This window comes from Mugil cephalus, chromosome 8 (genome assembly GCF_022458985.1).
Source record: "Mugil cephalus isolate CIBA_MC_2020 chromosome 8, CIBA_Mcephalus_1.1, whole genome shotgun sequence".
Classification (NCBI taxonomy): Eukaryota; Metazoa; Chordata; class Actinopteri; order Mugiliformes; family Mugilidae; genus Mugil; species Mugil cephalus.
The window spans coordinates 19,709,444-19,724,371 of NC_061777.1; the positions used below are offsets into that span (position 1 = coordinate 19,709,444).

Below are 14,928 nucleotides of genomic sequence, written 5' to 3' on the forward strand. Positions count from 1 at the left end.
AGAACCGTGAAACACATTCTTACCCTTTACACTGATGACACATAATTATACCCTCCGTGTGGTCAAGTTTTGTTTGAGAAATGATGTTAATTATGAGTGTTAAGTGAGGCTGGGGTAAAGTATCTTTTGAAACCTAAAACCATAATCCAGCAGGAGAATTAAACTTCAGATAAATGGAAAACTCAGGACGTGCGACCCAGTGTCACTTTGAAAGGGACGGGGAGTATAAATGTTTTTGATGCTGCTGCTGAAGGTATTAGTTAAACCTGTCATAGCACTATGGAGTCATAATTCAGTTGTTCTCAAGTTATTACGCACAAGCTTCATAATTTAAATAATAATACTGTATAGTGTTTATAAAAAGCATTATTTTTTTTAGGTTATGTATTTATTAGTTATTATATTGACAACCCTTATTAACACATTTCAGAGGGCATGAGCTATCTATTTATTCATTCAGATCTAAGAAATCTAGTTCCATCACTTCTCTCAGTTTATCCTGGTGGATTCCTGTTGGTGTTTGTCATGGAAATAACAATTTATTTGGCTGTAATCAACAGTGAATATTTAAATAAGTGGGTGTGGGGAGGGTGCTCGGGGCCCACCTCAGCCATGTGTTCCCGCTGAGACGGACGGTATGATGCTGCACATTGTATCGTTCTGTTATTGTGCCCTGTTGTTGTTTGCTAGCTACTGATCTGTTTGTTTTTTTTCTATTACACTGTCAAACAATACAAGGGCCTAAAGTTAACGCAACTCCGACAAAGTTCCAAATAAGAAACTTGAATATGGGACATCTTTGTACTGAACTGAATCATATCTGGGAAGCTGTAGCATCAAGTCAAGTCTATGCTGCAAAGCACCGGAATTGCTGGTGGGTTGAAAGTTGACGACAGCTTGGAGGGAGCACACGCAAATAGAAGAATTATTTTATTAAGATGGAATGCCTTAAGCAATATTCTCTCGGGGAGGTCGAGCTATCTGAGTCGCAACTCTGCTGCGCGCAAAAACAACGAACTACTGGGGTTTGAAAAAGTAGGTTTGCACTGTGTTCTCAGTTTCTCCTCCCTGAAACAAAGGAGCGAGTGATTCATCTTGAAATAGCTTTATATGATTTATTAATTCCAATCCATAACTCAGGCCCGCTGATTCGTATTATTTTGCATATGAGTTTGACTTGAAGACTTGAGATTGCATTATTTTCCGGATCATAAATCAAGTGTCACTTTCCAGGCACTGGTCCTACACAAGATTGTGTAAACTGTGCTGTGCTGATGCTCTAGGTGAATTGGGCTATTTGTGTACGTGCACAATGAAACACGTGGCAAAGACTGCATAAAGACATATAGATGTAACTTTAGTAATAACCAAGCAATGTAATGTAAAGAAAATATTCCCATTTGTTCAGAAATTATCACACATACTTCATGTTCTCGTTACGTGCTGACATACTAAGATCATGATTTTTGTTGGGTTTTCTGTTCCATTTCCTCATTTCCACCAAACCAGTGGCTCATTTCATTAAGTGATCACTTGCTTTTAGATTTTCTTTGTACCCAAGATGAGCCTCGTTGATTTCTTTAAACACAAGCAGGATGAATGGTAGATATGCTTAGTAGTTTGACAAAAGTCCGCCTTTCTTGAGCAATTATTCCATTATTCAGTGGTCTCGTAATCGCTGTTGTGTTGTACCTGTAATTGGAGATATTTTTGAGGATCATTCCTTTTGTCACGTCTTGCCAGTTCGCTGGTGTAAAATAAAATCCGAGGCAGATATTTTAAAATCGTTTCGAGTGAGTGCATTGAGTGAATGTGAATGAACCAAAATGGAATTGCTTCATTTTCACCTTAGTATTATTAAGTATATAAACACTGCAGAGTGCTGGTAACATTCAAAAATGTGTCACCTGAAATGCACTTGTTCATGATTTATTAATGAGGAGAGAGCCGTGATATAATCTGTGTATGAAATCCAGTGCTTTCCAGGTTGCATATAAGCACTGGTCCTAATCTGCTCTGTCAACGGTGGAGACAATAAATCACTTTTTGACAGAGAGTGAGATTTTCAATGGAGAGAGTGCTTCACTTTCACCTTCCTTAAGACATGAGAGAGCGGGAGTAATGTTACCACTCGGGACTGGTGTGTGTTTCTGGGCTATGAAGCTTTTCAACTGCCAGCAGCAAAATGCCACATATACAACAATGTCACATGCCATCAATTGACACAAAACTCCAGCTTGTTCAGGAAAAGTACAAATTACCCCGAGTTGTTCTGATGCTCAGCAGTCTAGGAGTCTAGATCTGCACTCGGAAGCAGCTCAGGGATTCTTTAAGCAGGGCCGGTTTGAGGTTCGGACTCCCCTTGCCGGCTCCTCTGTATCCCTCAGTAGGACAGCAGCATCGAGGTCAAGAGTGGCACCATGAATTTCAAATCCTCATCTGATTTGTAACCTGCCTTGAGACATTGATTTACAAGGGTGATCAGAAGAAAGAAATCCTCCGGCTGCTAGGGGAGGGAGGGGAGGGCAATCACGTAGCAGATCCCTCTTGAGAAGAAGGTCAAAGCCCACTCTTACTGTGATTAAAACCCTCTTTATGCGTGCTGTGCCGTTCGTCATGCAGCAGGACCGTAGGACATAACAAAGAAATTGTACGTCTGCACCGTGGTCATGGACTGTGGACATGCAGACTGAATCTACACAGAGGTTTTCATTGGAATTGGTCTTTAGTTGATTTCATAAACTGCCATATTATTTACATTTCCTCCTCGTGTGGGACACTTTAGTTGGACACGTAGTGAACATAACCTAAGAATTGGGTGTGTTCTCAAGGCACACAGATATCCTGAAGCTTGATAGAGTCACATTTTAATTTTTTAAGAAATATAATTACACAGTGATATTGAAAAAGAAAAAACAAACGCTGGAGCCACGTTATTAATTAATTGTAAAAATCTATTAATTGCTTCATTGTTTCAGCACTAATTACAACAAGTTGCAGAGCTAGACAATGGAGAGTCTCGGTCTCCCTAATCTTCCAGATGTCTAAGTCTTTTCTGCTTTTCCTTTTTTAATGCTTTTTTAAGAACAAGTACTCATCCATTTATATAACTCCACAACCCAGTTCCATTGTCGGTGTCAAACAATACACACAATGGAGCGTGAAAGAGATTAAAAGTGGCAAAACTCTTAACTGTAACTCATCAAAACTGGAGCACTACATTACACTGTAAAAAAACACGGTGGAATCAACTCATCTTTATTCATTAAGTAAATCTGGATGTTTGATTTGATTTGATTTTTTTTTAAGGTAATTCTCCTAAAACATGTAGATGTTATTTTCACCACTGTAAAACTTATATGAAGCGTCTTTGCTTGACAGTAGAGTTTAAGAATTTATTCACCACTGAGAGATCTTCCGACTCAGTTAGTGGATGTCCTGTTGTTAATTTATTTTAGCTTTCCCAAGAGTCCTCTCTATTTTGTATGTTTTTTTTTTCTAATGTTAACTTGTTGTGTGCCTTTAATACCTATTACAAATAATCAAAATGATGTAGGTGAATTAAGTCACCATCCACTTATCTGTCTTGTTGTGCTGGATTACATTTTTGAGGTCTTTGTGTCAAAATAACGACAGAGAAACAGAGAGAATGGAAAGATCTATTGTCTATTCAACTTAAAATCTTAGCTTTATTATTTCCAACACTCATAACACATCTGTGGTCAGTCAGTAAAGGCTAAGTTAATCCAGAAGAACGTGAAGACTGAATTAATTTGCATGTGAGAGTTGAGTTTTTGGCAAAGTAGGTTAGAGCCCGTACTAACTTTGCTTTCTTCTTGTTTTTTAGTAGCCGACTGTCGAGTCTTAGAGGGATTGCAGAGATTTTCCTCCATCCCCACGTACCTGCCTGTCAACTATCAGCTGCTTAGTGCGGACTTGGCGTTTTTCCTGAAGGAAGCCAACCAGGACTTCATGAGGAACTCTAGCCTGATGTCAAGGACGGAGCCTTTCTTCATCTACCAGGCTAGAAGTTTGCCCTCTGTGAATGCTAGCTACGGGCCTCTCTCTGTGGAGCAGCCTGTTCCTCTGGAGCTTCTACAGAACCCGGGGACCTTTCCAGCCTCGTCTGTTTTTACCTTCAACTGGAAGGTGCAGACCTTCATCATGAATACCCGAATCCACCTGGCCAAGCCCAAAGTCCAGGTGCTGTTTTATGTCGCAGGCAGGGACTGGGATGACTACAGCGCCATTGACAAGCTGCCATGTGTGCACATGTTTGCTTTCCACGAAACCCAGGAGGTGCGTGGCACTTGCCAGTTAAAGGGGGGGCTGGGGCTGTGTGTGGCCGAGTTGGAGCCACTGGCCAGCTGGTTCAGCCCGCCAAGCGTAGTGCCAGGACGCCAGAGGAACCTCGAAGTGTCCGAGGGCACCCCAGTGGAGCTCTACTACATGCTGCAGTCAACAGAAGCAGGAGAGTGCCACTCGGAGGAGTCCAGGAAGGACACCTTCATCCGCTCAAGTCAGGAAGGGCTGTTTGGTTCCTATACTTCAACACCACTGAGGAGGATTGGCGGCGTGAGGCTCTACCAGAACCCCACTGAGCCCCCTCTCACTGAATACAGGCTGGATAATAACTTCATGGTCATGGCGCCAGCCACACCCATGAGACAGAGGGAAACCGTCTCTGCTTTTATCACCGTGGCGCCCTACTCTCCTGTGGGGATGTTTACTCTCAGGTAAGAATGCATTTCTTTTCTGCTCCTCACTGAAGTGTCTAACTGCAGTCTTTTTCTGCCAGCCGGTGTGACTCATGCATATTCTTCTGTCATTCTAACATATATGGGCTGTATCCTCACAAAAGATGAAAAAGAAAAAAAAAAACAGAAACAACCTGAAACACAAAACAGCAGGAACATTTTGGCTGCTTCTCTGCCCCTGCCTGGGTTACGCTGTTCATTCTCCTCCTTCTCCTCAAGATCATCTATGTTGTGTTTGGTAACAGTTTGGTTTCATTTTGAAACATAAAAAAACAGATTAAAATATCTTTGATCACAGCGGTACCTCTTAACCAATGTGAGCAGTAATTGCTCTGCTGCTGAGTTGATCAAATTATTATCGATTCTGTAGTTGACTGACAACATTAGTGGAAGCTAAGTAAGCTAATGGCAGCAGCTTTTCTGTGTGATTGGTTGTATTCAGAGAGTGAGAGAGTAAGGGGAGAGCTAGTTGACTTTACTGCCATACAAGGCACACCCGAGGTCTGTGAGTGCTGTGTAAGAGCACAAAACAAGTAACAAAAATCACCATCAACACTTAAGCAGATTAGTTCATGAATTATTTTTCATTCAAGTGACCATCTCAGAAATATAAAGTGAAGACGACAATTTTATAGAGGTTTTATTTACTGGACTATTTCTTGGATGGAGACCAGAGAGACTCCAGGCTAAGGGCCTCAGCCAAGAAACAGTCACATTGTTGTTGTCTTCATGTTTTGGTGTTTGTACGGATTCAGCGAGCAACACATGCCATGTGATTTAATGACCTTTAGAGGGGCTGGTAGGTGGATTGTGTCACAACTGGACAAAGTCAGGTGGACACCCATTCGGTGTTTATGGTAGTTGTAGCAAATGAAAACAACTTCTCTGTGCCATGAGACACTATTACACTTTATATTTGTACCAGAATTCATCATTTCATGTGAGCAAACCTGTCTCAAAGCTGGTGTGCTGGCTGGCTCTGTGACCGAAGAGCTTCTAACCTGATGTTCATGACTAAAACACAGGATAAGCAACTGTACTGTCAACACATCTTGGAAACAAGAATCCAGATAAATGGTGCAGACATCTTAAGAAAACCTGTGGTAAGCCTGTAATGAATTTGTGGCCCATACATAGGGTTATGCTGGTTATCAACCCCTCATGTACCCCTAGTCTTAGCAGCCTTTTCCAATTCTTCTTTGAAATCTTAAAGAGGGTCTTCAGCACACATTTGTCCAAGCGGTGAGCAAAACATTTGTGCGTTGTGTGGTACAGACACACACACAACCTTTGCTGTGGCCGGTGTCAGCACCAGCAGCAGCAGCAGCGTCCAACAAAATTCTTGGCTTCAGAACGATTCTGTCTCTGGATTCGTGCGGCAGTTTGAACAAATGCACCACCCGTCGACGTCTGCTCTCCGCCGCTCCGTTTCTGCACTGTCCTCTTGCGAGGCCAGTGCAGCTCTGCAGTCTCAGTTGGGTTGCCTGGTGCTCTCTCAGCTTCAAAGCATTAAACCCTGGCTGTCTATCTGAGTCAGTCACTGTGAAAAGCATAATTTTTCAGAACCTCCTCTGGACTCGTATTGAAAGAGGCCATTTTTCGCTACTGCAAGTATAGTTTGTATTTGTATTTCCAGGCGTGGAGAAATGTAGAAATCAAAGCAGTTGAAATAGCTTGTAGTTTCGAGAACGAAGGACATCACTTGTTCCTGGAAGTACAGCAGTTTGTGAAACGGAGCCCCAGAGATTCACTGAATATCAATAAGATCTGTTGTTGTTCCGTCCCTCCTTTTTTGGGCAAACAAAGATCACGAGTTTGCTCATTTAAACTAAAGCAACCTCCTAAAAGAAGCCATATTGTTTCCATGCAGACTTACACTTGCGAGGAATGTAGGAATGGTTTAATGAATGAAGGAATATTTTGAGAAGAATGATGCCTGGCATTGGCTTTTTATGTCAGTTAAAAAAAAAAAGGAGAAGAAAGATATCTCAAATTTGATTGGCCATTCACGTAGTGTTTTCTGTATTAGATTATAAACCTTAGACTCGACATTAAAGTAAATAGTTGACAGGGTTATTGTGTTTTTTATCTTTCTACTGTCAACATTATAGATTCAGCCGGGTAGTCAGGCATTTTTTTCAGGACTTCACAGAAGTGGCTTGATTCAGTTACGCCATTGATACAAACTAATTACAGTGAACAGACCAGACAAAGTGATTTAGATAATTAACGTGAGATGCAAATGAGGATGTCATTAATTAAAATGCACGTCCATTAGTGTAATGACTGAAGGCGAACATTTATAAAGCTTCAAAGATGCACAAACGAGGGGGGTCAAGGCAATTTATCAACTTGTGTTAAAAGGCAAAAACAAGTTGTGCGCCGACAGAAGCGTTCCCTGCAAAGGTGAAAAGCACAAGCAATTTTAAAGTGAAACACAGTAGAATTTATATATCGAGCTGTATCGCGCTTATTTTCTTTTTCCAGTTGTTTACTAATAAAAGCAATTTTCCCAGATGCTCCGGGCTTTAAATCGGAGCCAAGGTAAACAAGTTAACAACAGCTGTGAAGTTTTAACGACAAATTCTCCAGACTCATCCTCCCTGTGCTTCATTTAATTACAGACTAGTTGCCCCAAAGTGATAAGGCAATGAAAACTTTTTCCTTTTCCACGCTGAGAAATAAATGATTCCTTTCATCAGTCAAATGAACGGACCAGGCTGGCCACAGAGGCAATGCCTGTGGTGTTTTTATTTGGCAGCGTGGTGCATGGCAGGCACAGGTTGGCCATCTGAGAGCGACAGATATGGAAAGGCCTCTGTGTGGTCCTAGGTGATAAGGCTGTGCTCATACATGCATTTGTTGGGACGCTTAATCACCAGAGCGCGAAGACTTTGATCTCTATATTCACAACATCATTATCATCTGTGTACTACACACGTCTGTGTTAGCCATTGTTGGCTGTTTCCATGAATCCAGGATGAGCTTATGATCCCATGAAATCGGTCAAACAGACCTTCTGCTACTTTGGTTTTCAATTTGATTTATCAGATCCTGGACTTTTAATGGCAAAATCCACAAACTGTTCCTTCGTACTCACTACTTCAGTCTCTTCTGTGTGAATATGGGTAAACAACATGTCTGATATTGAGCCTTATTGTCTCCATACACATGGGTGAAAGGGACTACATTTAAGAGAAAGTTAAAATGACCACGAGCCCTTCAGTAATTATTTCCTCTTCTCCAATTCTCTTTTCACCTTCGTCTCATCCATTATGCTGAAAGGCTCATGCTGTGATAGATGTTACGCAATGAAAGCTAATTTCACATATTTTTAATAGCCAATCATCTGGCCAATTTATTGCATTGTGGATTCTCAGCAGGGTATGGGTTACTGCCGTATTTCTGTGTTGACATGCTACTTTTAATTTGACGGGTTCTGAATTGATTTGACCTCCTCTGTGTTAATAGGCTGTCACTCAGTGCCCGGAAAGTTAGTCTTACATTTATTGTAGTTTGCTTTGCTCAAATGCAGAAAGATTTCGAGGTAGAGATTAAATAGTTGCTACTTTTACTCAAAATCGTGAGTCATCTTGACGCACAAGCATATTTCTATGTCCTGCCTCCTGCTCCTTTGATAAGCTGTCGTCCACTGGAGAAAAATGACATTTTATAAAAAGACTGTAGTGTTGACGATTTTCAAATCCATCATCCTGCTCTTCTTTTAGAAGAGCAGAGTTGAGTGGACACTCATGTTTAAAAATAACCCACTGATAGTGTGATTTGGAGTAGTCAAGTTTCATCAAATGCTCACAAGGAAATTTTAATTTCATTTAATGATACGGACTATTTCCCATTTTTCTCTGATTGCTAAAAGTCACCATCTTGTTTTCTTGAGTTATGATTCCTCAACTTATTGAAAACCCATTTTAGGGGGCCATATGTCCCTGACGATCAATGATAGTGAAGAAATTTGCGAAAGCCATATGAGGTTCTATTTCTTTCACCATGAACTCTCCATCATAATATAATAATAATCTACATCATAATATAGCCCATAAAATCATAGACCTCCTGTATAGACTCCTTCATTGCCTATATTACTGTGATGTCATGACGTTAGCTGGAGGTAAAACTGAGGGAAGCTTGAGGCGAACACTGTCACTGCTGTATTCTTCAGTGGCAAAATCGAAAAATCAATAACAATAATTTGAAGTTTTATCACATACCAGACACTTCCAGGTAAGACTAATATGTATTGGTACTAATATGTACCAATTGTATCATTGGTTTCAGTCTGGATAACGTTTTGGGTTAGACTTAATTGTGACTTAAATTATGTTAAGTTAATCATCACTTGGGGGATTCTTGTTATATGTTACAGCTAATGCTAACTGCTAGCTAATTCAACATTAGTTGTGTGTTTCAGGGGTGTCCGAGCAGAAGTTCCATTTGCTACATTACCCTCCTCAGTGATTCTGTTTACTTCTGTTAATATTTTTGTAGGAGAGGCTTCACTTGATAAAGACAGACCAGACTTCGTCCCCTCTGTGTCCTCCTTTGGTCAAATTGTGCATCCAAAGAGTGGGAGTGTAGGGCTCGGTGAATGCAATCCCATCAGTCAACTTTTTAAACAAACACAGTCTCAGGGAGTGAGTGTATTAGTATATTCTGTAAAATATGCATCTTCCTCGTCAATTCTTGCCAAAAACCGTCCGTCAAAATATGCTAACCAGCGATTACGAGCTATAGTGTGTGAGGTGTTTTGCCTCCAGCTAAGCCCAGCCCCTCAAAATATGTCACGCTGTTTACAAATTGTGAAGGAGTCTAATACTGTGACAATACACACAGTTATTAATATGATATGTAATGCCTGTGTGAGTGCTAACCACCACACCACTGTGCCGTCCCAGAACTAAACAGTTTTTGTAAAAGTTGTGTGCTATCATCAATTCATAAAAAGAGAACATAAAAAGGGAAAAATGAAAAATGCTGTTAAAAGTGATATTGCTGTACCATTGCACCATCAAACAGTTATTCACATCAAGATATTGCATTACAATTTTGATAGATTTATTTGTCCTGCAGTAATTTTATTAATTTTGATTATCTTATGTATTTTATAACTTGTGAACATTAACCAGTTATGCTGCATTTGTTTAATTGTGAAATACAACACCGTGGTATTATAAGGATATCAAAGGGCACGGTCAAGGAATAAAGGATTGTGAACAAAGCTGGATTAGGCAACGTGTGCTCTTTGATTGTTGCATATGCTTTTCCTGTATTCCTGCTTTGATATTCCCCTGCTTTGTTGTGCTGGATGAGAAACAGTTTTCACATCTGCTGTTTTATCGTGAGCAGGAGTTACTCTTTGTACCGTCTTAAAGACATCTTTGCAAACAAGCAGATTTTTCCCAGTTGCAGGGCAGTCAAATGAAGGAAAAGACGTTGACAAGGCACTAAAGACCCGAAGACCATTAAATTTAATCTGCAGATAATGTATAAGCTGAAGTCATTATCATAATATGTTTTTTTTGTTATCACTGCGCAAGCAATTTGGATTCTTATGTGCCATTGATAATTCATTATCAACCCTCAGTTTTATATGCTACAAATGCAAATCAAATGCAATGAAGGAAACGATTTTAAGGAATATTTTCCTCCAGCTGTTTCTAGTGGTGTAAAGAAAGAAAGAAAAAAACTAGTAGAGCACAAAAGGAAATTGCTCTATGTTCTGTCTTGGCTGAATTGCCACCATACAGCATGAGTCACTGTATAGTGAGGGCCATTACATGTGCGATGTCTTCCCCGGCTGTCGGCTAATAGATTAGTCAATTTAAGTAAAACATTTCATGAGAACAGAGCTTCTCCCCAGCGTGCTGTATTTCTCACTTCCTTGTGTATGTAGATTACTTGAGCAGAGAAAAGTTCACTTCCTGCTGTAGTCAAGGATCAAATGAGCGCACACACGACACCGGTGATAGGCTGGACTCCTCTCCTCTTTTCAAGCAGCCTTCAGTGCAGTGCTATTGAAGACTTCATGACAGGATCTTGACCAGCGCTGGTTTGGTGACATGCCAGTAGCAACAAAAACAGCCTCAGCTCTTCTTCCTACCCTGATTTTTTTCACCGTTTTCAAACTTGCGGTTTTCAACCTCAGCCGACACTGACTCTAGTGACTTGAGGAACTTACTTCAGGCAATTCAGATTTTCTTTTTTTTTCTTTTTTTCTTTTTACAGCTCCCTCCCTTTTCACATAATGCAGTAGTACTTCCTCAACACTTGTGGGACTTTGAAGTGTAATATCTGAGCAGCCCTCTTTTATTCTGAAAGAAACATAGCACATTTTGTATGGATCTCAAAATAAAACCGTGTTGGAGGCATGTGTTGTGCTATTAATAACTAAAACAGGCAGAGGATAAAGGAACTAAGGAAGGAGTACCCCACTTTCATACGTTAGCTGTGTTAGCTATATATATGTTAACTAAGTTTTTTTTTTTACACAGACATTGTGAACACATCAGCCACAGTTGTGTCATGCTTTTTGTACGTAATGACCAATGCAATTTATTGACGTGTGTATTAGGCAGGGGAAAATGCATTATTGTAACGCATATTTGATTTCAAAAGCACTTTACTTTTAATAGATACCTGTGGTTTGGTGTTTTAGGCAATCAGCAGCTTCATTATGTTGAGGAGTACTTCAACTTATATTTTGATTTTACAAGAGTCTATAAAAACTCTTCCGTCTTCCTCCGATGACAAAATTGAATGAAATTGCAGAGACAGGAACAAAAATCAGCGCAGTGACACCAAATTTGATGTTGATGAGGTAACTGTTGTACCATCAGCCAGATTTTGTCTGGGTGCGACATGGAAGCTGCCCTATCACACTTCTTCTTTGTGTGTGCCTGTGTCGTATTATGCAGATGTGTGACAGCTGCAGGTGTGCACACTTGACTGAGCACACATGATTTGTTTGCACGTCTCAGCCGTCATGTCATACCAGCCAGATAAACGCTGCTGATCGTCTGCACGCAGTTTGTTTAATAGTGTGCCTCCCACGGAGAACATTCGAGCAAACATTTGTTTGCAGACCGATTTTAATAAAACCGACGGCCCTTTGCAGTAATGGCGCGCGCACATTTTGTGTCTGCGTGCGTACGGGAGCATTTGGGAATGTTTTTGTGTGAGTGTTTGCACTTCTTTGCTGACATTTGTGCGCCCCGTTCTGGGTTCGCAGCGTGCGTACTGTACGAGTGGCTATGATGGAGTCAATTTGCAGCGTCTTTAAAAGGCAGTGCATCATTGAACAAATTATCTGCCATTATGCTTCATTATGTGTGCTGATGGACAACAGTGACTAATGTATGCAAGAAGCAGCGGCTTTAAATTAGCAGCGGTGGGATAGACGGAACAAGATAATTGAAAAGGGTTCAAATCATTGTCTCAGATAGGTTATCATCCCATGGGACCTCATATGCATTAAAATATGGTGAAAGTCATTTACTAGAAGAAAAAAAAAACATATTTCTCTTGCATTACATTATCTAATACTAAATTAACACTACATAGTATATGACACATTTTTTTTGCCATTAAGGCGTAAAAAGCTTAAGCCACATAAAAGCCTCCCTAAATAAACTTCATCTACTGGCCAGTATCCGACGTTTCTCACATGTTCATAGTTCAGTGTCAGGAATATTTGCTCTCATATTCTTCTTTGTGTATGTATTTACAAACTGACCATGCCTGCAGCACACTCCGGAGAAGTGACAGGGAGACAAGTTCAGTCACCACTAATCATGTTGATCCAGCTCTACACTTGTAGCATCAGACCACTGACGGCTTGAGCTTAACATCCCAATGAAACTAATCCTTCATAGAAGGAAAAGTAGCTCAGGTAGAAAAACCAGACGAGAACATAAATGCCGCCTTAAGCCGAGTGGAAGACCCGCCTTCTCGTCACAAAAGACCACAACACACAGATCAAGTTAGCGGTCGCAAACTCATATCTGCTCCATTACAGTGCAATCTCATTTGAAAAGCCATCGTCACTAGCTATAAGCAGGCACTGAATCAGCAGCGTGTGTGCTGCGTCTGTAGGGGAGGGTATGTGATGAAAGAACAAGAAAATGCCTTGTCATTTATTGGCAGGCATTGAAGCCATAAACCATTTTCCTAAAACAGCTTCTCCATTTGAAAGTGGAAGCAAGGAGCATGGAGGGGGTGGGACCGCGGGGGGACCGGGGACCAGATATAGATGATTTAGAGCAAACACGTCGGAGAGAGCATCTTCAGACGTGCATTCAATTAATCTTGTCAGGTGTCTCATGGTGGATATGAATAATTTCTCTGTAGTTTGTTTATATTCACACCGTGAGAGGTTTCAGTGTGATTTGGCAACCTGCCTCAGATTACTTGAGCCCTTCCAAAACAAACTGTCTTCTTTCCTGTTAAAGTGGCTAACAGTGTCAATGGCATGGGATGAAGAAAAAGAAATATATATATATATACAGTATATATATACGGGAAACCCAAACCCAGCACATTAATTCATTCAGTCATTCATTTTTTTTGTAACTGCTTGTCCTTTTGAGGGTTGTGGAAAGGATGGAGCCTATCCCAGCTGTCATGTGGTGCGAGGCGGGGTACACCCTGGACACATCGCCCATCTATCACAGGGCCAGCCCAGCATATCCCCTGTTAATTTTGAAGGGCTACTTTGTTTTTATGTAGTATGGAGTCACAGCTGATTAAAATTTCTGCCATTACATTTGTTACATTTTTATGAGGTCAGACTGTGTGGCCTTTCCGGCAGCTGAGTGTGAACCTGTTAGCAAACACAACGACCTTCAGATGGCTACACGGACAGGTTCCAGTGCTGTAATAGAGCAGTCAGAGTGGTACATGATGGTACAGGTAACTCCTACATGTGGCCCCTAGCATTCCCACACAGCTTTATGAGAGCACATGGAGTAAAACGGGGAGGTTCTTGAGATGTACTTACATTCATCCTAAGGCACAGCAAACAAACCGAATAAACAGAACAAAGAGTCTGTGCACATGGTTAAAACGTCCAGTGTTAAAATTAAGATATGTATGCAACCGATCCACTAGCCACATTTGTAACAGTCATTCTGTTGACAGTAAAATATCCTGCTGGAAGCGTAACAGAGGCTATGCTCCGTCTACTGATGAATATATATCGACAAGCACGGGGCTTCGGAAATCGCAAAACGCTTTCCGCTGTCTACATTATACATGCAGCGGTAATTATTTCTTTGTAGAATAACTGAATTACATTACAATAATAATATCTTGTTATAGCTGTGCTAATTAATGGGTTAGTTTATTCAATCCCTAGTCTTTTACTTAAACTTTCTTTTGCCCTCACAGATTTTTATTCTCTTCTAAGCATAAACACGATCAAAGCGTTATCCTTATAATTAATTATAGTCTCTCAGCTACACCCCGATGTAGTTTCATGTTTAATGTAGGGTCAGTGCTTTATGGATTCTTCCAGGCTTATAATAATAGTTTTCAAATGGAAGACCATTTATTATTATTGAAATGCAAATTAATCATAGTGGAGATTCGTTTTATGCTCTCACCCAGTGATATGCATTATATAACTCATTCGGAAGATATAAAGAAGAGAGGCTAAATAGATTCTTTCTTTTTTAAACATTGTGCTAAAAGTACTTTCATTTATCACACTCATGGTGCCTTAGGAAATACAATATATCAAAGAGTTTATACTCAAACATGAACTCTATGGCTGTGTTTGATTGTATTGTTCATTAAACGGTAAATGATGTTCAGCGTGTTTGCAGGCAGGAAGTATAAAGATATGATTTAATGCTGTTTCTTGGAGGGAACACAACAAGATTAAGTTGAATGGTTTCCTTATTCATTTTCATGGACTTAAATGCCCCCTTAAAACTCTGTAATTGGCACAGTAGCTGGTTGTATTGTATCTTCCCTGACACTTGTAGCCACTTGTTAGCTGACAGTGGCTAATTATCTCAGATAACTGCATTCTTGAAGTTATGGGATGTAAATGAGTTGTAAAGTAGTGCGCAGTTATAAACGTCAGGGAATTCTCAGAGGCTTTCTTACTCCATTGTTCTCCAGACACGCAGATAAGAAGAGGCCCAAATAAAAA

The 14,928-nt window shown here is 40.4% G+C and overlaps 1 protein-coding gene across 1 annotated transcript in view; it reads left to right on the forward strand.

The window, feature by feature from the left end:
• si:dkeyp-14d3.1 (transmembrane protein 132C) overlaps window positions 1–14,928 on the forward strand; it is a 120,039-nt gene that overhangs the window by 20,406 nt on the left and 84,705 nt on the right. The window contains exon 2 of the mRNA XM_047590935.1: window positions 3,848–4,736. Coding sequence (XP_047446891.1) covers window positions 3,848–4,736 — 889 coding nt within the window. The remainder of the gene's footprint in view (window positions 1–3,847; window positions 4,737–14,928) is intronic.